Genomic DNA, 23,221 nt, shown 5'->3' with positions numbered 1-23,221 from the left:
CAAAACTGGGGGTCGTGCTGATCAGAGGGGGTGTTTGATCCTTTGCCGTGGCGAAGCGGGGCGTCGCTTCTTCTCCAACAATGAAGTTAAAAGGACCATCGACTAGTGCGATGATCTGCGGGGAGGGGCTTCTCTCCTGCCTGTCCGGATCCACGAGATCCTCCGCTGCAGAAGAGGGATGGATGAGGAGGAGAAAGTGGCTGCGATGCGCGCTCTCCTGCTCAGTGTATTTACTTTTACGCACGGCGCAATCAGATCATGTAGTGGCCGACATTACCCTCACCTGAACTGGAATTTGGAAACTGAACTGGCACAACAAAAAAGAAACAAAACCTTGCAAGAAATGCACGTTTTCTGTAATAAGGGTCACATCATTAAATAGATTGACTGGCAGATTGTTTCCAAAACATTAAATTAGTCTCATTATACCTCACAGATTTTTATACTTTGCCATAACTTCTCAGTTTAAATGTGATGCCCCTGTCATTCCCAGCTACCCAGGTGGTAAAGCTGGGGGGAGGGGTGTCAGGGGGCCAGACTCCACAGCCTTTGATCCCCCCTTTCCTTGAATACCACCATGCTCTGCAGGATAAAGTGGGATTTTAGCCACTTGACAGTAGAGTATCAAAGCTGCGAAGGCTCCCCCGTTTCCTTAATGTGGATTCGGACAGCTCCTAATGATTATTACACGAATTACTTCTCAGTGTATTTATAGAAAGTTGAGCAGCAGCAGCAGGAGGAGCTGTGACTTTTTGCCTTTCATGGCTCATTGAAATCCTAACATCATCCCTCCTGCTGACAGCCTTGATGAAACACAGTTGTCATAATTCAATGATGGAAATCCAAGAAAGGAACTTAAAAAAAAAAGAAGAAGAAGTCCCACAAAATGTCTACAATAATAGACATCTTTATTGGTGTTATAGCTGTAAGTCAGAAACACATTCAGAGTTCACACAGTCACTTGCAGGATTCTTAAAATTCCCCCCGTGGGCTATATGATCTGCAGCATAAAAGATATTTTGGGGATTACAGAAACAAAAGAGGGTTTAGAAATTGCAGACTGGTATAAGTATATATGGATAGTGGCACTAATAATAGCATCCCAACTGTCTTTTGTCAGCAGACTGAATCGCTGGGACCACAGGTCTCCACATTCCTGGACCTGGCTCTTGGATACAACAAGGCACCGCAGCAGGCAACATCTAAAACCATTCAAACCATCTCCACTGAATATTGCATTCTTGCACATGCGCTCCCATGAAGGGCTGGTGTGCGATTTGTCCGCACAGTTTCTATCGCTCCTCCTAAAATATACGTTTATATGTCAGTAATTACGCTGATGTTGTGTTTTTATCAGCTGATCTCAAAGGGCCATTCATTCATTACCTTTCAGGGCTCGAAATGTAATGAATAAGCTGTTTCATTAACAGGCGAGCTACATGTTCAAACACAATGTTTGTCTCCAATTTTCCGACATTTAGCGCAATTACAGAGAGCCGAAGGGATTTGCGCTTTTTCTGTTTGTTTCTGCTGGTATTTTCCACAAGCCGCTGGACACGGATAGAAAATGTCACTGCAGTTTGGACATAATGAGCACATTTCCAGCTTTTTTTTTTTTTTAAACACATGCTCCTTTTAGTAACACCCCCTCTAAATGTAGAGCTGCCTGTCTCCTTACTTGCAATGTCCAAAATGGTAAATCAGTAATTTAACAGATGACTACTTGAGACTTTAGAGTATAAAGTTGCATTTACAAAAAAACACAATTACTGGTGACATTGCTTAAAAAGAGAGGTGTCCGTTTAAAATATTCCTCAATGTGTTTCTATAGTTATATAGACAGTCAACACTCCAACTGAAGCCAGATTATCCATTTCTTAGTGTTTCCTCTTTGAGAAAATGACTCTGCAGCTCTAATCTGCAGCTACAGTACACATGGAACCAGCTATTGCATCGAATCAACATCAACTTAAGCAGGCCTGTTACAGTCTAATATATTATTTATTCTCACTAAAGTTTACCAGCAATCACATAACATTTAAAAGAGATTAAGAGGAAAAATATGGAGTGATACATATAGAAATCAATCACTAGGCAGCTTGCTGCAATAAAATGCAGCTGATTATTAAGAAGCCACAGCTATGAGTCGACCATGAACTTCTCTCTCCAACAGTTCCACTCATATTCTTGCATGCATGCAATACACACATGCTGGCATGCAACTGCATGCTCTCTCCAGTCATTATGTGGATAACTAACACACACACGTACGTACACACTCGCACACACACACACACACACTCATCCAGGCACGAATCTGCTTCACTGCTGAGCAGACATGATATGAAGAAGTAGAGAAAACAGAACAAAGGAAATTACACTAAATTATTCAGGAAGTAAATCTGTAGTGAGTGATCAAGTTTGCAAAGTATAGAAAGAGCACCTGATGTAGAGAATGTTCAAATATTTACAGGCAACATGGGTGAGATACGCACAAGAAGAGGCCACAGAATATCTGCTTTCAACAGGAGCCCAATGAGGAGAGCAAAGTCTACAAAACTGGCACTGTGTTAGTCCTAGAGGTAAACTCCTACTACAGAAAGGAAAACGGACTTTAATTTATAAGCTCGCACTAAAATGACATCTACTTTGGATTATTGCGCGGATGTTGGTCAATACACAACAAAGCTTTGTGAAACAGCGCTGACATTTCACAATGACCTTCGAATCTGATCTGCAGAGGTGGAAAACAGCGGGAGTGACGCTGGTCAGGCGCTGGGGGGAAACGGGATGTTCAGCAGGGGTTGTGAGCGTGAAAAACCTGAGGATCCTGGCTACCTGCTGCTTCTGGCAGCACCGTGGACAAAGAGAGGGCTCAACACTTTTTTTTTTTCTGTTTGATTGCAAACAATGAGGGGATTTGAATCTGCTCACGACAGCCATGGCAACGGATTTTGAGTGCCAACCATCATGTGGATTTAACGTTTTGAAGAAGAAGGAAAAAAAACCAAAAACCTACAAACCTAAAAACATATCACGTAGTTTAAAAAGGGAATGACGAGAGAGGTCACTTTTAGGCACTGACTCTTGCTTTTTCTCATAAAAGTCAAAAGCAGTAAGGGGAAAACAAACCGAACCCAACCGAACAATCAGCAGGTTTCATAATTCCCACATCGGCAGGCTTTCCATTCGATGAGGTTGGAGTCGCCGATGAGCTGCTCCACTACAGAACAAAGTTAAATATGCAAAGGACACAGTTTGAGTTGGTCTCACGTTCTCCTACATTTGGCACATGTACAGAAAACCAAGAGGAGCTTCACTATTCTCCCGGCTTCTCTAGATATTTACCACAGCCACATTCGTTGAGGTTGCTACAATCGTGATGATTTGTGGTTAATAGTACCATGAGGTGATGCATGTAAAGCACATATAGCATATCTCTGAGAAAATATTTCTTTTAAGAGATGCAGGCTGTTTGATATTCTATAGAATACGAGTAAGAAAACGCACAAAAATACAAACCGCTCTTGCGTATTTAGGTATTAGTTGCAATACTGTGGAAGAGCTACATTAGATCAAGCATGAAATGCAATAAATTCCCTTGAAAGGCAGCTAATTGATTTAACATGTTCCCCAAGTATAAAAAATGGCATTCTGGAAGCACTGAACCAGGGGATTACACTCCCAATCCATTACAAAGTAAAATAATCAGAAAGCAAGGCATGGATGTGTTTCCCTCAGAGAATTCGACAACATCGGTACCGGTTTTCAAACCGTCAGTACAGCCACACAACTTTTACACTCTGCAGGTGGCGATGGCTTAAACCAGATTCTCCATAATCCATTCAAAGTTAGTGTTGTCCTGGTGGTGTGCTGTTCAGTCACTTGTCTAAACATAGATGGATATTTAATGAATTCCCGTCACTGGGGATTTTTCCAGCTTCACTCTGTGGTAAATGCCAGTGATCGGTCACCTGCTCGCCACAAAGCCAATGCGCCGGACATTCCTGTCCAACAACCTCCTCCTGGAGGTGAGTAGGTCTTTATCTCCTTGGTTACTTTTGCTCGACACCGTGTGATGCCCCCGTCCCCCTTGTTGTTCAAAAGGTCAGCGCCACATCTGAGCCGCTGGGGAGAGAGAGAGAGAGCGGGGAGGGGGTTTCCACTGTGTCTTAAACCTGTGTGCCCGGTCACCGGAGGTTGAGGGCCAAGGCCACTGTAAGGATGATGCCCATGAGCATCAGGAAAGGCAGCCAGGTCTTCAGGAAGCCTGCACAGCTGGGAGGTGGAGACAGAGAATTAGAGCAGAGGAAACAAGAAGCATGTATGACGTATAAATCTAATACTTGTATGACCCCCCCCACCTCCTCCCCTGTCTAACCCACAGTCATGTTAATGCCCCGCTAAAGACAAGCCACACATCAACCCATCCTCCTTCCCGTCACCATGGCAACAGTCAGTATAGCTATTATGTACATCATCATTTTTTCATGTTAAATCCCTGCTGAGAGGCAACACAAGCAGTTGGCATGTGATACAAAAAAATAAAGTGGAGAATAGACAGAATGAACAATGATGAGTACAAATAGTCAGGTAGGCAGCAGTCTGTGGCTCCCAGAGCAGAAACGAGCAAGAGAGTGGCCTGAAGGAGGGTTGTAAAGATGTTAAGTATAATGTTAGAGCAGGATTTGTCCACATTTTGGTCTTACATGTTTCATTCAAAAAAAAAACAAAAAAAACCGAATGCTTTTAAAAATATCCCTTCATGCAGCTTCTGCTAATCTTTAGTGATCTGAACTCTTCCTACATAAATGCAGCTGGTTCGGACGTCTCATCAACGTGAGTGCATGATGACAGACTTATCTTTTTGCCACTTTGCTGAATACTTGTGACATAAGAGGCTGTGAAGGAGAGCGCTTGTAGCGACTTCCGTCATCCTGTCCCTGCTCCTTGCTTTCTAACGCTGGAGACCCACCGGAACGTGTAGTCTGTTCCAGTGATGTAAGTATTCAAAGGCCTTCTGCAGGAATGTCCTACATACACCGTGAATACTTCAAGAATCAGGCCTCTCTCTCCCTCTTTCTCTCTCTCTCTTTCTCTCATGTCCTGAGACAACAGGTTCAAGGCATACCGGTGAAATCATGCCCGAGCCCCTGGGATCACACTGAGGAACCTCATTCACAAACTTTAGCCCTACTTCTTAGGGCAGCTTAAACAGAGCAGCTGTAAGGCTTGTACTGTATCGGCTTTTAAGGTAGATGATGCTCCCTTTTTTTTTTGTTGTGCTGAGAATGACAGCCTCAAATATTGTGTGCATTTTCTCTGAGAAAAAAAAAGTAAAAATCCAGTGTTTCCCCCAAAAGATTAAACTAGACTGCTGTTAGTTTTAACAACCTTGCTCAGAGCTGGTCAAAGTGTTGGTTTAGTCTTTACACCACAAGACTATAAACTTTTGCTTCAACTATACGAAACCTAGAAAAAAAAAATCTGACAGTATGGAATTACAAACTAAACATGATGGCAAACTGGTTACTGTGGTGCTGAAACACAGCATATCTGATCAACAACATACTGCACTACTGTTTATTCCTGAAGTGAATCGATGTGCTCTCCCGATTAGCACAAACAATTAATAGCAGCCAGTAGTAGAGCAGTTTTCATTGTGCTGACACACTGGACCTGAGATCGGCGCTGACTGTTAGCATTGATCTGAGCAGCCACTTTCCAGGTGATGCTCTGCCAAACGTGAACAGCAGCCATGGTTTCTTCTCACGTTACACTTTCCTAGAGGCGATGCTAACAAAGCTCGCTGCCACAAGTGCAATAAATCTTTTATGTGCAAGAATGGAAGCTGGTGTTGAACGGTTTATCGATACTGGAAAAAGTAACGCGATACGTTTTCGGAAATAACGGTGATAAATGCAGTTTTCTTGGTACAGATACTTGACTGATCGGCAGCTAAGAGTAGGAAGGTTGAAGTGTGTTTGTAACACTCCTAGTTTGACACGGTAGTTAGCTAACAACAATCATAACTGTTGCATTTGGGTTTTTGTTGGTAGCTAACTTACCGATGTGGCAAACTTTTTTATAGTTCTGCTAAAAACCACGTGTTGACATTTTGCAGATCAAATATGATCGTCAATGCATTTGAGCAGTAAGAGTGAAAGCAGATGATTAAAATGTTCCCTACAGTACCGCTGCTCTGTTAACCTGGGTGGATATAAAATGTATGAACACACTTTGTTACAGTAGTTCACTCCTGTTGTGTTAGAGCGTCCTCTCACAAATATTCAAAAGTTCCATAAAGTTCCATTTTCTGTCATCTATTATTCCCTTACTTTTCCTGATGTTGGAGGTTTTTTCCTTGGGCATCTTTCCAGAATATTTATGTTATGTATGCGAGCAGTCTAGAGCCCCAAACTGAAGGTAACTAAATTATACGAACGCATGTTAATGATTAAAAATAACCATTAGCCGGTTGGTTGTTTAGTTATGGGTGGGTCATAAATTTAGTCAAAAATGTTGGGAGCATCATTTGAACTGCTGTTTAAAATGTCGTTTCAGAGTGCAGACAAGCTGTCACTTTTGTTTTCACCCTTTCTCTAATCGAATGCTGATGTTGGCAGTAGCAGAAGCAGCATTCTATTTTCCTAAATAATACTATGAGTGCAGTAGACATACAGTCAAAAAACAGTCCTGCATTCTAATTTTTTTACTTCAAAGAGAAGAACGAAAATTAAATTACAATCGTTGGTGCCAGTTCATATTAAATGGGATGTGATTTGAGCCTTAGTTATATTTTCCCACACTGAGATCGGCAGCATTAAATTTAGTGGCACATCCAATCATTATGTGTAAAATGCTCTGAAAGCCGTCACACGACCCTCCACAGCAACATCAGCCTTCCTTACCTGACGTGTTTTCCGTGGATGAGAGCGAGGAGGCAGAGTTTGATCATGTTCCATGAGGTGCTGTTTTCATATCGCATCAGGTTCAGAGCCATGGCGACATGTGAGTGACAGTTGTCACAGCACAGGTTGTGCTTTGGAGAAAACAACACAAAGATGATTATTATTGACATCTCTACTACGAAGCAAATAAAGATCACAAAACCATCAGTTTACCATCCTGTGCTTATACTCCTCTGACGCATCGTGTACTGCAGTGTCCCAGGCGTTGGAGCCGCTGGCGTAGACTTTGCTCACATCAAGCATCCAGTACCTTAAAGAGAACAACAAACTGTAGGACACATGTAAAGACACAGCTAGCTCTCATCATTTCTCTTTAAAAAGGGTTCATTTACTTACTTTGTTGGTCTTCCAAAAGCCATGTTGTCCTCCTGCAAAAATGCAACATGAAGTTACCTGGTCGCACTGTGTGTTCTTTTTTATTTCTACTTCAGTAAAAGTAAAGAGTCATTAAACTAAGACCTGTGCAGTAAATGATCTAGCAGGAATATACACAAGCCTCACTATTTGAAGACTGTCTAACTCATAAACAACATGTTACTTATAATGTGGTAAATAATCAGAAGTGCACCAAGATGCTTTGGAAACCGGAATGCGTACTTTAGATGGTTTAACATTAAGACTTTAGGAAATGTGCCTCCCATCCTGTTTGTTTGGATTCACCATTAACTTTGTTTGTGTACAGCAGCCAAATGAGTCCAAGCAAAAACAGTGAGGCTGCAATCTGCAGCACCTCTATTAGAAATTACGCCTCACCACAAGTTGTTTTTTTATGCATAATTATCCACAACTTTGTTTATAAGTTGATAATAGTCAGCAGTGTGATCTTTGTGGGAGAAATGAAGAGAGAGTTTGGCTCTTCAGTGTCTCTCAGTGTGGTCTGTCAGTCTTTGGGCTCGATTCCATTTGGATGTCACGCACAATCGTTAAGGGATCTAAATAATTCACTCAGTTCAGCTGTGGGTTTGTTTTTGTTTTATTTTTATCACAGAAGAATTTTAAGTTAAACTGAATCTAGGCCAGGGATCGGCAACCTTAAACACTCACAGAGCATCGGAGGGAAGACAGTAACTGATACGTATTTTCACGGCAGAGGCTTCAAAATAGCAGAAAAAGTCTCCAGTAACACCAGAAAGAGTCATTAGATTTGTCGCTAGTCGCTTTTGCAACAAAAAGTCACCAAGAGGATTTGGAAAGTTGCCAGATTTAGTGATGAAGTCACCAAGTTGGTAACACTGTTGTGTGCCGCCGGGTGTCGCACATCGGCGGTTGTGACGCATATTTTGAGCGACAAAAAACACGTTTTTATCCATTTAATCCATTACAAGATCACCATATTCTTCAAATTTAGAATTATATTTTAAAAATTAACGAACTAAAATAAAATACATTTCAATTAAATACTCATTATTTATTTTCCAAAGCCACAAGGAGCCGCAGCGGAGCTATGAAAGAGCCTCACGGGGCCCCGGAGCCGCAGGTTGCCGACCCCTGGTCCAGGCTAAAGCACTAATAATATATGGATGTATGAAAGGATAATGCAATCAGTTTAAAATGTAAAGAACCTGTTCGGTCAGACAGACAGCAGCATGAAAAAATGCAGCTCCCTCATTCATTTGAGTGGGATCGCTGCTTTGGCTCAGCGGGGGGGCAAACACAAGGGGACTGCAGCAACAAAGAGGGCTGTCTGGTAAAAAAGGTCAACGTGTATCAGTTTTTTGCCACAACACGACATCCAGCAAGACTCTGCAGAAGCACATCAAATGCACTTAAGGGCACTTTCTTGGTAGATTACTTTCAACTTGAACACAATGTTTGAGACCGTGGTAACAAATGCCATGATAACCCTCCAGAGCTGCAGAGTTCTCCCTCATGCACCACAGGAAAGAGGTTTTTTTTTATTTCTCAATCTTATTGATCCTACTACTCAAACCTGACTTTCTGGACCAAATTTCACAGTAAATTACTGCCCCTCCATTTACACTTTCTGGACAATGTAGGGTTTCCCACAACCACTTAATTAAAATGATTGATAACAAAAACAAAAATGGCGTCTCTGTATTTAGCCATGTTGGTGCCTAAACCTATAAATTCAGCTCAAAGGTGTGGATTTTATGTAGTTTCATTGGATTCCATTGCAAGTTACTGCAACAGGTTACACAAACTTTTCTAAGTCTTTTTTTCAAGCTGAAGGGGTTAATGTTTGAGACTAAAAAACATATTTTCAGTGAACCTCTTCTTAAGACTAAAAGTGAGCACTTTGAGCCAACACTTACTCTACATCCACTGTGCTGGAGAAGAGATGCAGTACTGTTCTTAATTTAACACACCGGCAATGAAATCTTCCCAGAATCGCTTTATGTAATCCTTACAGTCATTACTCACCGAGACAAAGTAAGGTCCAGCAAAGTCTCGGATGACTCCAGTGGAGGTGCAGATTCCCATGTGACCAATGAATGGAAGCAGCCATCTGAATGGAAAAATAAAAACACGCAAACGTGTAAAACATGTACCCAAATACTCGTGGACATAACCTCCACACAGAATAAATAAGGCCTGTATGGGAAGATTAAGTGGTAAAAATACAGCACTAGGGTGGAAACTATTGAGAAAAATATCTGAGAGATATTGTGATTGCAATTTGATTCGAAATTTAAGTTTTAAAGTCAAGCTACAGTTACATAGGCATATCTACAGTTACTGTGTGATGGATTTAAAACATGATGGAGCATTGTCTTATGCGATACCATCACAAAAACATTAGAGCATTAACTTGTAAAATCACTGACACGACAGTATAAACCCTGGGTTAGATGCACTGCCTAACACATATCCTAATTTGCAATTTGCATTGTTTCAAATTGTGATTTTCACTTGAAACTGATTAAATGTTAAGCCACATACAGCACTAGTTGAACTTTTAAAGCTGCGGGTAGGACTCTAATATAGTGTCATGGGTCGAGTTATTATAAACCTGGATCCGATATTCAGCATTTTTCTAATGATCTGTGCCGTTTTGTTTCTTGTACATGACTCCCGATGAAGTAAAACAGTTTATGAATGTGCTGCTCTGTTGCAGCTGCTTCTCTCCGGCGATAATCACTCTGTTGTCTCATCTGCAGAATTATCAGATTGTCACTCATAACTGCTGATCAACATGAAATAATAAATGTTGAAAGTTCTCTTTTAACTGAGCACTTGTGACCCATAAATGACCGTATTTCAACAACGTTTTGAGTTATTCTAAATTTGACAGTCAGATTTTTATTTTTACTTCAACTATACATCCACATAGCAGCTATCTGTCTCCTTGATTAATAATAATAATCTATACATGTATGTGTAACACAACTCCAATGAGTGTAACACACTGAAAACACTTTGAACCCCACAGCCACATCTGGTTCAGACATCCAGATTGTAACCTTCCAGTTTCAAGCCCAACTCTGTTCCGTCTCTGGGAGGACACTTGTTAAATATTCATGTGTAGAAGCCAACAACACTCGCCACTGTTTGATCTGATAATGTAAAGGAGACATGTGGGAAATGCTTCTTTGATGTTGTTGCATTGGTACTGAGTTACACAACAGTGAGCAATGGAGGATAACAAGAGCCTCAGTGGAGGAGGGCACATTACACAAAGAGGAAGTGAGAACTGAAGAAGTTGTTGTCACACAGTTTCTACCGTATAAATGGATCAGTCTGGATAACAGCATTCTGACACAACTCTGATAACTGTTGACACTTCAAGCATAATAAGTCCAAAGCTATTTTTTTGTTTGCCTTTTTTTTTGTTGTTGTTACTTCATGTCCAATATTTACACGAACGCAATTTTCTAATTACGTCTGTTTTAAATATTTCCAATTAAATCCAAACAGTCTGCATTCATTCATACTCCTGACACCAGTAAAGCTACATGTTCGGATTGAAACCAGCAACAGGATGCTGCTGGTCGCCTGCTAGCTAGCTAAAGCTAGTCAAAGCTGCCACTTCGTCCCGAGGTTTTCGTCCGAAGCCAACGGCGGTAAACTCACGACAAGACGGGGATAGGTGTCCACACAATGCAGTAAGGGTAGCGACTGGCCTCCGGGTTAATTTTCTCGGACGCTATGTGGTAATTCTTCATGGTGTCTTTTTCAACAACATCCGCCATCACCAGCTGTGGAACATGAACTTCATTTGTCCCATTTACAGCTGCGTCAAGTAACAGAAATGCAAACGGCAAACCGGAAGCAAGTGGTTTTCAGTCTCAAAATAAAACTAACGAGCGAGACTGTTTTAGTAAACTATAAGAAAAAGGTATGATAGTAGCACAAAATTAACAACTAAAGTAAAAATAATTGGTATTTTTGAAAGTATCTTTAACAGAAAAAAAACCGCAATATAGTTTTATTAAATTTATTCGAGCCGTTAGTCTTTGTTTTACATTGAAAGGTAAAAGCGGAAGCGTCCTATTATATCCAGTGTAAATTGACGCTGTTGTGCTACTTGACAGAACAGCAGCTTCCGGAATGTGAGAGAGCAGCGAGAGGACGAGATCAGTCAAACAAGGCAGTTATTTTGATTAACAAGCTGTAAAACATACATTTCACAATCCAAAGGGTTTGCTCTTTGTCATTTGAATCTACCTCTTTCACATTCGAGTCTTTTTGAGGACGGTTGCTTTTTTTTTAACCAGTCAGTTCCACAGTCCGAAGTCCCAGAGCTCATAAATTGGATTTATAGCACAATACAGATAATTGAAAGGCAGCAAACAACCATCACAAAGCTGCTGACATTGTTCACTTTATATAAAATAAAATGAATTGATATATATATAATTTAATGATCGTAGCAGTACTCCCACACTAATCCCTGAGTGTTTTTTTCATGTAGAAGATCTGGGCTACAACCAAAAACTTCCATTAGACAAAAATGTGCAACAACAAACTTTTATTTAAAAGGAATTTACCTGACTTTCACTTAAATGAAACAGTAATGTCTGTTAACTGATGAGGTGATCACTGAAAAATTAAATAATTCAAAACACAAAGTCATTTCTGGTTAAATATGTGGATTTGCTGCCTTCATCCATTTTACGTTGTTGTAAGGTGAAAGTCTTTTGGCTTTGGAAACTTTCAAAACATGTGAATTTGAACTTTAATAAGACTACAGATTATGATGATAGATTCTGAAGTAGTCAAGAAAATAATCAGTTGATTAACTGGTAATGAAGATAATCAGCGTTTGTAGTTCTAGCTCTGACTTCATAGGCATGTAATCCAAGACAATTAAACGAACCAGGTATGTTGTTATGTTTTCTGACTTTTGCTATATGTTTTCTTGTTTGAAAAGAGTATTTACACACAAAAGATTGAGAGGAAAATAATACAAATTGATTGAACTGCTCACAGCTCATTTCAACACTGGAGCTCAGGGGTCACATTCATTTAAGAAACTTCGCCCAAATGTTAAAGCTAAAGGAAACCAACAACCAACAGGGGTCCCCAACAACCAACTACTATAAGAAGCAAACATTATATAAAAATGTTCACCAGTTTCTTTTCAAAACATCAGTTGTGTAGTTAATTAGCAAAGTAAACTTTATCTGTGTTATATTTTACGACACTAAATCTGCCCAGTCTTGATCTGCACACCACTGTTGGCTAAATAAACACTATTAGTGTCAACCAAAACTCTATTATAGAGATATATTCTAGATTTCTTGCAATCAAACACATCCTAAAACGCTGACAAACAGAGCAAAACTCCTCAAACGTTTCTTCTTGTTCACCCCGGCTTCTGATTATGATCTGACTGCATGTCAATCACATGCATGACGCACCGTGTTAGTCTTGTTTGTAATAACAGAACATAAACACCAGTGCTTTAAAAGGGACTAATTAAAACTGAAACAGAAAACAAGAAGTCATTTGCAACAAACTAATTGACAAAAGCATTAATATTCTTTACCTGTGATTAAAAAAAAAAGAAAATGTAAGTCTAGGATCTGCTGGGACCCCAGGCGGCAAGAGGGTTAAAAATAGCCATAGTGAACCTTTTACTGCCTCTGTTTCCACTTCAGGAGGATCCGACCTGATATGCACTGAGCTTAGTAGCACCACAACTGATTTTGCTCCTAAGGAACAATACCATTGATGTGCCTCCCTTAAACTGTGGGAAGAACCCACTGATGCTGATGAAACAAAACAAGAGAATGATGTCGTGATAAAAAATTTTTAAAAAAACATAGTGATATTCCTAAAATAAAACTTAACATGTAATATAACATAGTAGTGTCTGAACTGGGCAGAGAAATCATTTTTATACTGTGCTGTAAAAAGCAAACAAAAACAATGAAACTTACAACTTTCCAGTCAGCAGGTAACTCTAGAAAACACGATGTAATAAACGCAGACAAAATGTAATATTTTTCAGCAAAACTCCCCAGTTTTAAGTTTGAACTGTTCCATTGTTATTATCCAAATTCAATTCCACCACAAGCGCTACAATGGGACTTGTATTCAGTTTATTGCAAAAGCCCTCTATTTGTTTTCATGGCAGAACACTGAGAAGCCTCCAGTGCAGTGGAGGTGGAGGGCTCCAGCTATTGAAGGAGTTATCTGTGGCAATGGCGGAAATGGAAACAAAGATGAGCCCAAGGGATGTGCCGGGGGCCCTGTGTACTCCATACTGGGTCCCATTAGATGTGACAGGTGATAAATCGTGCGAAGGGCAAAAACAAACTACTCAGCAAAAGCAGGAAGACGTTGATAAAGGAAGGCACACTGGGCTCATCATCGGGGAGCTGGGGGAATTCTCCGGCAAAATGCCACCTCGATATCTGGCTGAGCCATCCAACCCAATTAGGCCAGGAGATGTGCTGCATTAGGGACTGTAACTCGGTGACATGCTATCCTTTTCAGTCAAAGGTTTGAAAAGTAAAATGTCAAGTGTCCACGAGTTTCCAGTTCAGCTCCCCGGACAGCAGTTTCCCAGCCTAGAAATGAAACGAGCATCTAATTCTACACTTTTAGAAACATATTTGGAATGTGGATTTAGCAGAAAGGTTGCACAAAAGAGTAAGGAAGGTAAAAAGTGGTAATTTTTACTGGTTAATAAGGTCCTGGGGAAAGACAGAGAAATAAAAAAAAACCTTCTACTTGCTGTTATTTCAGAGCTACACAGCAAAACTAATGTCAAGCCACAAAGTCCCAAGAGGTGACGTGCTTTTCATTAACGGCTAATGAAACCTGGTGAAACAGCACTTAAATACACACACACACACACACACACACACACACACACTCGTATACAGTTTCCAAATTTGAATCAATCTATTGATCCAGTGTCATTTGTTGAAATTGTGATATTGATTTTCTGTTCAACAGTACCTCACGTTTTTGAACCTGCTCAAGGCCAGATTCCCAAATGTAAAAAGAAGGAAACGTCTCCAGTGTCCCGTCAGGTCTGTCTCAGCTGACCTGCATCTGATTGGTGCTTAGACACACGACAGGAGGATATAAAAGATGGTGCTGCCCATCCACCTTCCACCTGGCTGAGCTAGCATCCTGAGTTCATTTCTGTTCTTTGGTGAAGACTTTTGGATTCTTATAAAAGCTAATACAAGAGGAGAGCAGTTGTTCTTGGCCATTAGCCAGCGGTCAAGTTTTGCTCAGAATAATGTAGCAGCACAGCAGAACCTCAACTGAAATGAAAAAGGGACAAAAAAAGCAACAGGTCCTGCATCTAACACACCGATACAAGTTGTATCAGTTGATCATGAAGTCAAACTTGATCTCAAGTATTTCCTCAGTCATATAAAATAACTATATTAAAGCACACTGAAACATACAAACTAACAGTTTGTCTGCTACAACAAAAAAAAAACAAAAACACAAAGCAACTTTTTTTTAGTACCTACTCCAAAGACAAATGGACACTTTAACTGCCATCAACAGGTGGCATTCAGGGGCAGCCCAGTGTGATCACCTCAGAGTAAAGTCAGGCCATCCCATACAGCTAGCAGTGAAGCCTGTTGGAGGGTGCTAGTAGAACTGGAGCTCCATCTTGCAATTTGAAAAGCAGAACTTGCAACGATCATTGCATTTGATGATTACATTAAAAAGCTTGTTATACACATTGTCGCCCATAAAGCTAGAATTAAACATGTTTTGACCTCTTCTCATGAAATTATTGTGACAATGCGATTTATTCTTGATACATACATTATATATCACAGTACAAATTAAACCACACTTACCTTTTGCAAACTGTGTATTCAGGCTTAAGCATAATTGAGGTATTGAACAATAGGATTAAGGGTTTTGTTTCAATTTTTCAACCTTGGTCATTTAACAGGAAACACATATTTGATGGGAATTTAATGCCTAATAATGTCCAATATTACTCTTTCAAATGTCCCTCAGTCACTAGTATTGAGCATGGCCACCCCTGACATGGATCAATGTGTTAAGACATCGTGGCATTCTGTCCACCAGCTTGTTGATGGTGTCAATGGGCAGGACGTCCCACTGTTCAGTCAGATCCTTCAGTCAGAATTGGTTTTACCTGGTAACTGGGTCTCAGTATGTAATCATTGATGATAGAAATAAAAAGAGGAATGTGTCTGAAAACAAAAAATATTCTAACTTTATGGGCAACAGTGAGTATGAGACATGCTGGTCATGCCTGCATCAAGTGATCGATAAAAGCAAGCAATCAAAAAATTGACTATTCGAAAAAAAAAAAAAAATATTATTCGAAAAAAAAAAAAAAATCAACAAGTTATGAGTTGCTGTGCCAGCCCAGTGTGAGTGATGCTCTCAGCCTGGACACCCTATAAAACTGTAAGCAGAGGTGCACAACGGTCACGGTCTGGATTGGTATCATGACTTTTGAGTCACGGATTGAATCATTTTTTTTTGGATTAGCCAAAAATAAAGAGAGGAGGCGTCTGCTGTCACCACGAGCTTCTTCTGACATGTTCATGTGAGCACACAGCTGCTTTGCGTCTTGTCTCTGAGAATCGGTTTCAAGCTTTATTGAATTATTCCAAATGTTTTCAGTGGCATTTATTTGTCTGTCTGTTTGTCTTTAGGCAGGATTAAGTTAAAAAAAAAAAACCTACCAAGCCAAATTTCACAACACTTGGTGAAGAAGTGAAGCACGTCAGTTGTATTATTTACAGTTGTGAGCGAGGGCCTTCACCTTCTCAGAGGACTGCACTCCCCTCATGCCCTGCTCATAACAGCGGTACTAACACTGTATTTCCCATTTTGACAGTTTAACTCTAACTGTTGCACGACTAAAGATAATGTTTGGTTGTCTTGATGGGTCTTTTGCTGCGGCTGATGTCCTTGTTTCTGGTGTTAAATGCTGCCAGAGATGTTACTTACTAACTGATGTCCACAATTCTAAAGGCTTCTTCTACGTTGAACTAGCTCAACCCGGTCTTTTATTTTTTAATTTAAAAAAGCTTGCAGTGATGGACTTAAGAGCAGCCGGTAACCAGTCCTCATTCCTGTGTGAGAATCTAGTTTCAAAGCCTTTATTATTTTTGTGCCTAACTGTTGCATGTTCCCACACAGATTTGTGTTGAACTGAATTACAACAAGCCATTTCATGCATGCAGGGACGGTTCATACAGAACACAGACAGTGGTTGATCTATGGGGCTCTGGACAAAACATAATGGTGGATACAAACCCAACAGACAGAGGATGAGAGGAATGTCATTTTTAGCTCAGAGCTCCTGAACAGGTAAATCCAGTCCTGGTGCAGCCTGTCAACGCTTTTAAAGACAAGCTGTTTGAGACAAACTGTCGTAATCAGTCAATAAGAACTCACAGTTTATTTTTCAAGGTAATGCAAAATCCTAAGTAACCCCATTAGTCCTTTTCTGATTGAATCGCTACCTGCTACGACCTCCATGCTTACAAAAAGAAACACTGCCCCTGTGTGGATGTAACGGAGCGTCACGAGACATGCAGAGAAACAAGTTTCAGGTGAAACAAAAACAGGAGTGGCCTCACAGAGAAACAGGTTTAACCAGTTAAACAGATCTACGAACAGGAGGCCTCAAAACACCTGTTTTTATATTTATCTTTTTCGAATTTTCTCACTTCACTGGGAATGTTTTGCGTCAGTGCATTTTATAGGAGCATTTAGTTGGGGGTGGATCGGTGGTTGACACCGTTGCCTTGCAGCAAGAAGGTCGGGATCTTTCTGTGTGGAGTCTCCATGTTCTCCCCGTGCAGCGTGGGTTCTCTCCAGGTTCTCCGGCTTCCTCACACAAGTCCAAAAACATGTTGAGGTTAATTGGTGATTCTAAATTGTCCGTAGGTGTGAATGTGAGTGTGCTTGGTTGTCTGTCTCTAAGTGTAGACTTGTGATAGACTGGTGACCTGTCGGTGTATAGATTATGGATGGATGGATGTTTAGTTGGTTTATGTGTCCAGCAGCTGAGGTTGTTGTTTTTTTGTTTTTTTTTTAATGCTCAGGGTTTTTCCTTACAGACAGTTATCTACAACATCTGTGATTACTCCATTCATTACATGTATCGATGTGTATATTCATGTAAACTAAAATAACACATTGTGAAACTAGATTTGGACAATGGGTCGTTATAGAGCTGACAATGCAGGATCTGCCTTCACAAGATATTGTATTTTAGTTTGTGGTACAGTTCCCAACTATTCAGTTATTGAAACGATTGAGTGTTGTCAGACCTTGACAAGAGTGTGAATCATTTTCTAATGACATAAATGTGGTAAAATACAAACAGATGCAACAAACAGAGCAGATGGAGTCAATGGAGTATTAAGAAGCATGACTGAAAAGATAGTGCTCAAAACAACTATAAAATGAATTAAAAATTAATAAATAAAATTCAGACGGGGATCAGAAAACTGACTACACTCTAAAAAACAATTCAGGTGACCACCATTTGTTTAAATCCACACGGCTGTAAAAGTGAAAAATAAATAAATAAAAGAAAGAAAATTCCTGGAACCTTGTTTTGATGAATTGTGTTGAAATAATAATGTTGGTATTTACACGAACTTAATTTGAACTAAAATGTCTACATTATTTGTTTGAAACCAAAATTTAAGTTGCAGTAGTTGAATTAAATTGACTTGATAACTTATTTTTTCCCACCAGGATTTCAGATTCTTTAAAATTTGTTTGTGCGACCAGTTATTAAATGACTAGTAAATTAAAATGCCGTTGATTGTAGAGAAAAAGCTAATTCCTCGAACTTAGTGTAGTTTGTAGGTTAAACATAATTTAATTTGAAGTTGTGACGGATGCAAACTGTACCATTATTATTTTTATTTTTATTTTTTAGCCTAAACACTTGTTTTTCGAGTCTACTAAAAGAAAATATATGAGGAATAAAAGATTAGAGCAGCCTGATGCAGGATACGGGTGTGTTTAGTAACAGGAAGTGTGCAAACATCTGTATGAGAGATAAACTGACAGAGAGAGGCGGTGACAAAGTGAAAACCTCAAGCTCAGTATGTGTCTCTATCAGAGGACGTATGTCTATATTTAATACTGTGAAGAGAAACGAGCTGCTGCTGATGTGGGTGTAACACGTACATGTTCCTCACACACATGATACAAAACAACGCAAACACAAACCAAAGATTAAACCTAAAGCAGCAGCAGTCAAACTGTCCACATAACAGACTAGATTAGCTATGAAAATTCAGTGAGGATAATTTAACTTCTACTTTTCCAACAGTGATATAACAATGTCCTGATATGTCGCTAAGCAACACATGATGTGACTGCAGCTGATAAACTGTGACTCTGTGTGACGGCTCACATTTCTGATGTAAAGAAAAGCACACAGTGTGATCTGATATTAACTCCTGACTCCATTCTGGGATATGAAACTATAATACATTTTAAATTATAACTTTAAGTAATTAACAAAGTTACTGTTGATGTTTTATGAGTAAATGCTGCAGCTCTCTTGTAAACACTCGTATGGATCCTGCTGCAGCTCTTTATTAAACTCAGAGAAAAGACTCCTACAAACATCTGGACGCAACAAATTAAACTTCAGCTCCTGTTAACATCTTGAGAAAAAAAAAAATATATATATATATATAAGCTGTTTGTGTTTTCAGTGCAGTAAAGTTGTATTTTTATGGACATTTCATTTTGTAGATTGGATGTAGAGCAAAGTGAACGAAAAATGTGTGTTGGGATGTGAGCGCACAAATTGGGCCTTTTGCTTGTTTTTGTACCAATATTGGTGCTGAAATGTGGAAGAATCGTTCCATAAATGACTTCACACAACTCAAAATGCTGCTGCTTTTGTGTGTCTATCTGTAAATGCAAGCAGTCCAGATTTGCTGAACTGCACGAGAAACTGATATGGAAAGGTTGCCAGGTCTGACCTGTGAGATCATCATCGTGACTTTTACAGAAAATGAGCAAGGTGCTCATTCAGACATGAAGACGACATGTTTAGCTGCTGTTTAAATAACAGAAAAGAGTCTAAAAGGGGCAACGAGTCACATTTGTTTCCAGACTTAGATATCTGCACTGTAGTCCTTTTTTCATTTGATTTTTTTCTGGCTTTTGGCCTTTATAGGCACAGGCTGGAATCAAACCTGAGCCGCTGAGTCTGAGTACATGGTGAGCTACCAGCGAGCTACCAGGGCCGTCTTACAGACATGTACGGAAATATTTCACTCATCCAAATGACCACTGAGGCTGTTCAAATGACTCATCTATTAGATAAGGATTATTAGCTGTAATGTTAATTTGCCCAGTGTGCAAATGACGTACGATTTCACATTATGCTCTTGTTACCATCAGTGCATATTTAAATGGGGCCCGTTTTTCAGCTGTGAAGTAGATTTGAACCCACCAGAGTCAAATTTAGTCTGTCTGATAACAGACCAAAGTTTCTGGTGTCTTGGAGCTCAATTCTCCAGAACCAACAGGGAACCGTTGCTTAGTGCAAACACCCACTTTGTAAGCAGCTGGAAAACAGCTTGAATTGTTTATAAAACTGCTTCTGATGTTATTTTAGTGAAATGTGCAGTCAGAGGGGGAAGATATTTTACATCTGTGGTCATCTTCTTCTCATTTTACCCCCACACACACCCACAAATATACAAACATGTGAATACATTCTATCCCTCTTACACAAACTACTTTGATACTTGTGAGAACATCCTTTGACTCTAGTTGTAACCAACCACTAACCAACCTTATTCTAACATTAAGCCCCACGCACAGCAGGCAAACAGGCCGGATACTGTCGGATGAACATGTCCTGGTTCAGTCCTACAGGGAGCTGACTGCTGCTTTGTTTTCCATTTTGTGCAAATTTCATAAATGCTACTCATTTGAGAGTAAAGTAGAAGCAGATATTATTTTACAAACACCAAACTTGCACAAAACAACTTCACAAATAGAGCTTTACTTCTCAGTCTGTTGGAAAGGTTTTCATTTCATTCAATATAAAGCAGGTTCTGAGGTAACCTGCTTTATGTTGCATTGTCTCCGCAGTAAACATCCTGTGTTCGTTCTGTTATCGAGCTCCTGCATCCTTGATAGCATCTCAGACATTTTATAAAGGAGAGACTCTGTACTTGATTCTTGCTATGCAAAACTTGTCTTTTCTTTGAGACCAAGAAAATGATTGTGCAGGAATGATCCTGCTTTTAATCCCCTGGTGTCTCAAATTTTACATTTTGCAAGTATTAAAATATGACTATATTAGAAAATTGTCTCACACAGAAGCAGCATTGGCTGGATGATGAGCCTGGTATCTGAATGTAGGTAAAAAATTAGATCTTTCATTTGCTGTAGCCTGTTTTGACACATGATGGTGTGACCCTTAAAAGTAGACCCAAAGTGTACTTTTAAAGGTCATTTATCAGAAAACTATAAAAACTATTTAACTGGTACAATTTTGCCGTTGAAACCTTGATACATGTGATGACACTGATGCTCTAAGTTGATTATAGAAAAAACAACACGCTCAACAGAAATGAGATTTTAGCTTTAGATGCTACCAGGAGTGGGTGTAAAATTCAGTTGGTTGCAGTTTTAAACAGGGGTGGAATGTGGTTTTGAGCCCAGAAAATGTCAAGTGTTTATCTCTGGAAGTTATGAGAGCTAAAAACACAAAATCTTGACCCACTCCTTTGTACCACAAGCGCTTGTAACTCGGAAAACATCCATCGTGTGAAGGTAAACTTTTGCATGGCCTCATTAAATATTCTAATGTCATCGACAAAGAAAAGCAGCGGATTGTGAAGGGGCTTGGTGATAACTTTTTTCAGATTTTTTTAATATGGAATGACCTTATAGTGAGACAGGATGGAAAAAAAAGTCAAGGAGATATTGTGTTTCCACCCCTGAGTTGCCCTTATTTCCAGACTTTGTGCTAAGCTAAGCTAAACCAGAATAACAGAAGGGAGAGCGTATTATTTTAACATCAACATCCCATATTTCGGTTATAAACTAGTGTTTCCAGTCTCGTGGAGGGAGCTTCAGGACTTTGCTGTTGTCTGCTGAAATTCTCCGTTGCTCTATATTTTATACATTTAATGAAATCTCAAAATTCTCAGGCTTTTCTTTTACATACATTTAGTGGAATCTGTTCATGAACCTCCCTGTTGAAGTGCTGTTTAGCAGCGTGGTCCTACGGCTGTGGCCTGTAGGTGGTATTGTATAGGCTGGCAGGTCTGTGTAAACTGAAAACCTCCTGAGCAGACAGTCACTGACAAAGAATGTTCCAGCAGTTCACACCCACACAGTGTGAAAACCTCTCTGCCCTGATGGAACCACACCGGTGCTGGTCGGGGATCAGCTCTGCATCCAGACAGGAGCTAGACTTTAAACTAGATCATTTCAGGGGAACTCTGTTGATTGATAGCAGTGGTTTTGTGTGTGTGTGTGTGTGTGTGTGCGCGTGTGTGTGTGCCTAAAAAAATCAATTTACCAATTAGCACTTGACAAAACAGCTTACTTTATTAATGAAGTCTAAACGTCCAGACTGTAGAGTTGTGACAGAGTCAAGGCACCTCATGTGGAGAAGGTGTATTCCTGCTATTTGTTTTTTCTTTTCTTTCTTTTCAGAAAACCTCCTTCTTCCTCCTGATCAAGTTGCATCCACAAAATAATAAGTACAAAACGGTTTCTGCTTTCGGTTTTCAGAATAAAAATACTTATTGAAGTTTGGTAAGTATTTATGAGGAGGGGGATTTTTTGTCTCGTGAGGTTAAAGCTCAGATTATAAAGCAGAAAGTTGAAACAGGAAAAGCAGTTGTAGTAAAAAGTGTGAACATTGTGTTCTGTGGATGTAAATTGCACAAAATAAAGTTTGTTTTTTTTTATGCTGCAGCTGAATATTCTGAATGTCGGTTTTAAAAGTTGTATTTTCATCCATTCATCCATCCATCCATTATCTATACACCGCTTAATCCTCATTAGGGTCGCGGGGGGGCTGGAGTCTATCCAATAATTGTATTTTATTTGGTATTTTGTTGTTATTTTTGGTAATTAGATTGATACATGATGAATGGTGTTAAAGTAGAAAGGACTCTGATGTACCCAGTGCCAGTGAAAAATAGAAAAAACTAGATATTTTCTTAGATGTCAGTCAGTTAAAGATGAATATTTTTACATGCAGATTCCTCATTTCTGTTTTGTTTACTCAGAAAGGTCACTAAATTACTGTAAAATCACAGCCAAGTTGCATTGTACTGATGCTTCATTACAAAAACAAAACTGTTTGCACAACAAAGCACTGCTCAGAATAGCGACTTGACTTCAGTAGCCAAGAATACGACTGTTAACTTTAAACTGATCCCCCTTTTTAAAAAAATAAATAAATTAAGATAAGATAAGATATGCCTTTATTTATCTCACAGTGGAGAAATTCACATTGTTGATAGCAGCATTCAACTGAGGTACACATATACGAGACAGGGAAAAAAAAGTACATATAAATATAAGAAATAGTGCAAACAAGGAGAGTAGTGCAAACAAACAATATTATTTTACATTAAGGAAAATTACTTGCCTTGGTTTGTAAAATATATTCAATAGCCTACCATAGCCTACAACACTATACAAATACAGTGTATTATCCAAAAGTCAAGTTAAAATATTAAACAGTGTACATCACTGTAGAGTACTGATATTAAAAAAAAAGCCATTAAGTAAATTATAATTGTAGCTCTTGTAATATAAGTGACAACCACAGCTGCTATTTGACAGTAAAATGTGTCACACTG

The 23,221-nt window shown here is 39.5% G+C and overlaps 1 protein-coding gene across 1 annotated transcript; it reads right to left on the bottom strand.

Moving 5' to 3' along the window:
• Nucleotides 1-891: 891 nt before the first annotated feature.
• Nucleotides 892-11,160, bottom strand: tmem222b (transmembrane protein 222b). Its single transcript, XM_008297355.1, has 6 exons — nucleotides 11,004-11,160; nucleotides 9,354-9,438; nucleotides 7,308-7,339; nucleotides 7,125-7,221; nucleotides 6,912-7,042; nucleotides 892-4,278 (listed from the first exon to the last, which is right to left on the bottom strand). The coding sequence occupies exons 1-6, from the start codon at nucleotides 11,120-11,122 to the stop codon at nucleotides 4,191-4,193; spliced, it is 552 nt and encodes a 183-aa protein (XP_008295577.1). The 5' UTR covers nucleotides 11,123-11,160; the 3' UTR covers nucleotides 892-4,190.
• Nucleotides 11,161-23,221: the final 12,061 nt, after the last annotated feature.

The sequence above is a fragment of the Stegastes partitus genome, unplaced genomic scaffold (genome assembly GCF_000690725.1).
Source record: "Stegastes partitus isolate 25-593 unplaced genomic scaffold, Stegastes_partitus-1.0.2 Scaffold1213, whole genome shotgun sequence".
Classification (NCBI taxonomy): Eukaryota; Metazoa; Chordata; class Actinopteri; family Pomacentridae; genus Stegastes; species Stegastes partitus.
The sequence above is the reverse complement of the archived record's forward strand: the minus strand, read 5'-3'. Positions and strand labels throughout refer to the sequence as shown.

Excerpts from the sequence above, each read along its gene's own strand:
- tmem222b (XM_008297355.1), bottom strand. The coding sequence starts at position 11,122 with ATGGCGGATGTTGTTGAAAAAGACACCATGAAGAATTACCACATAGCG. Across the intron at positions 9,439-11,003 it reads ACACCTATCCCCGTCTTGTC|ATGGCTGCTTCCATTCATTG; the intron begins GTGAGTTTACCG and ends TTTTCCATTCAG. Across the intron at positions 7,340-9,353 it reads CTGGACCTTACTTTGTCTCG|GAGGACAACATGGCTTTTGG; the intron begins GTGAGTAATGAC and ends GCATTTTTGCAG.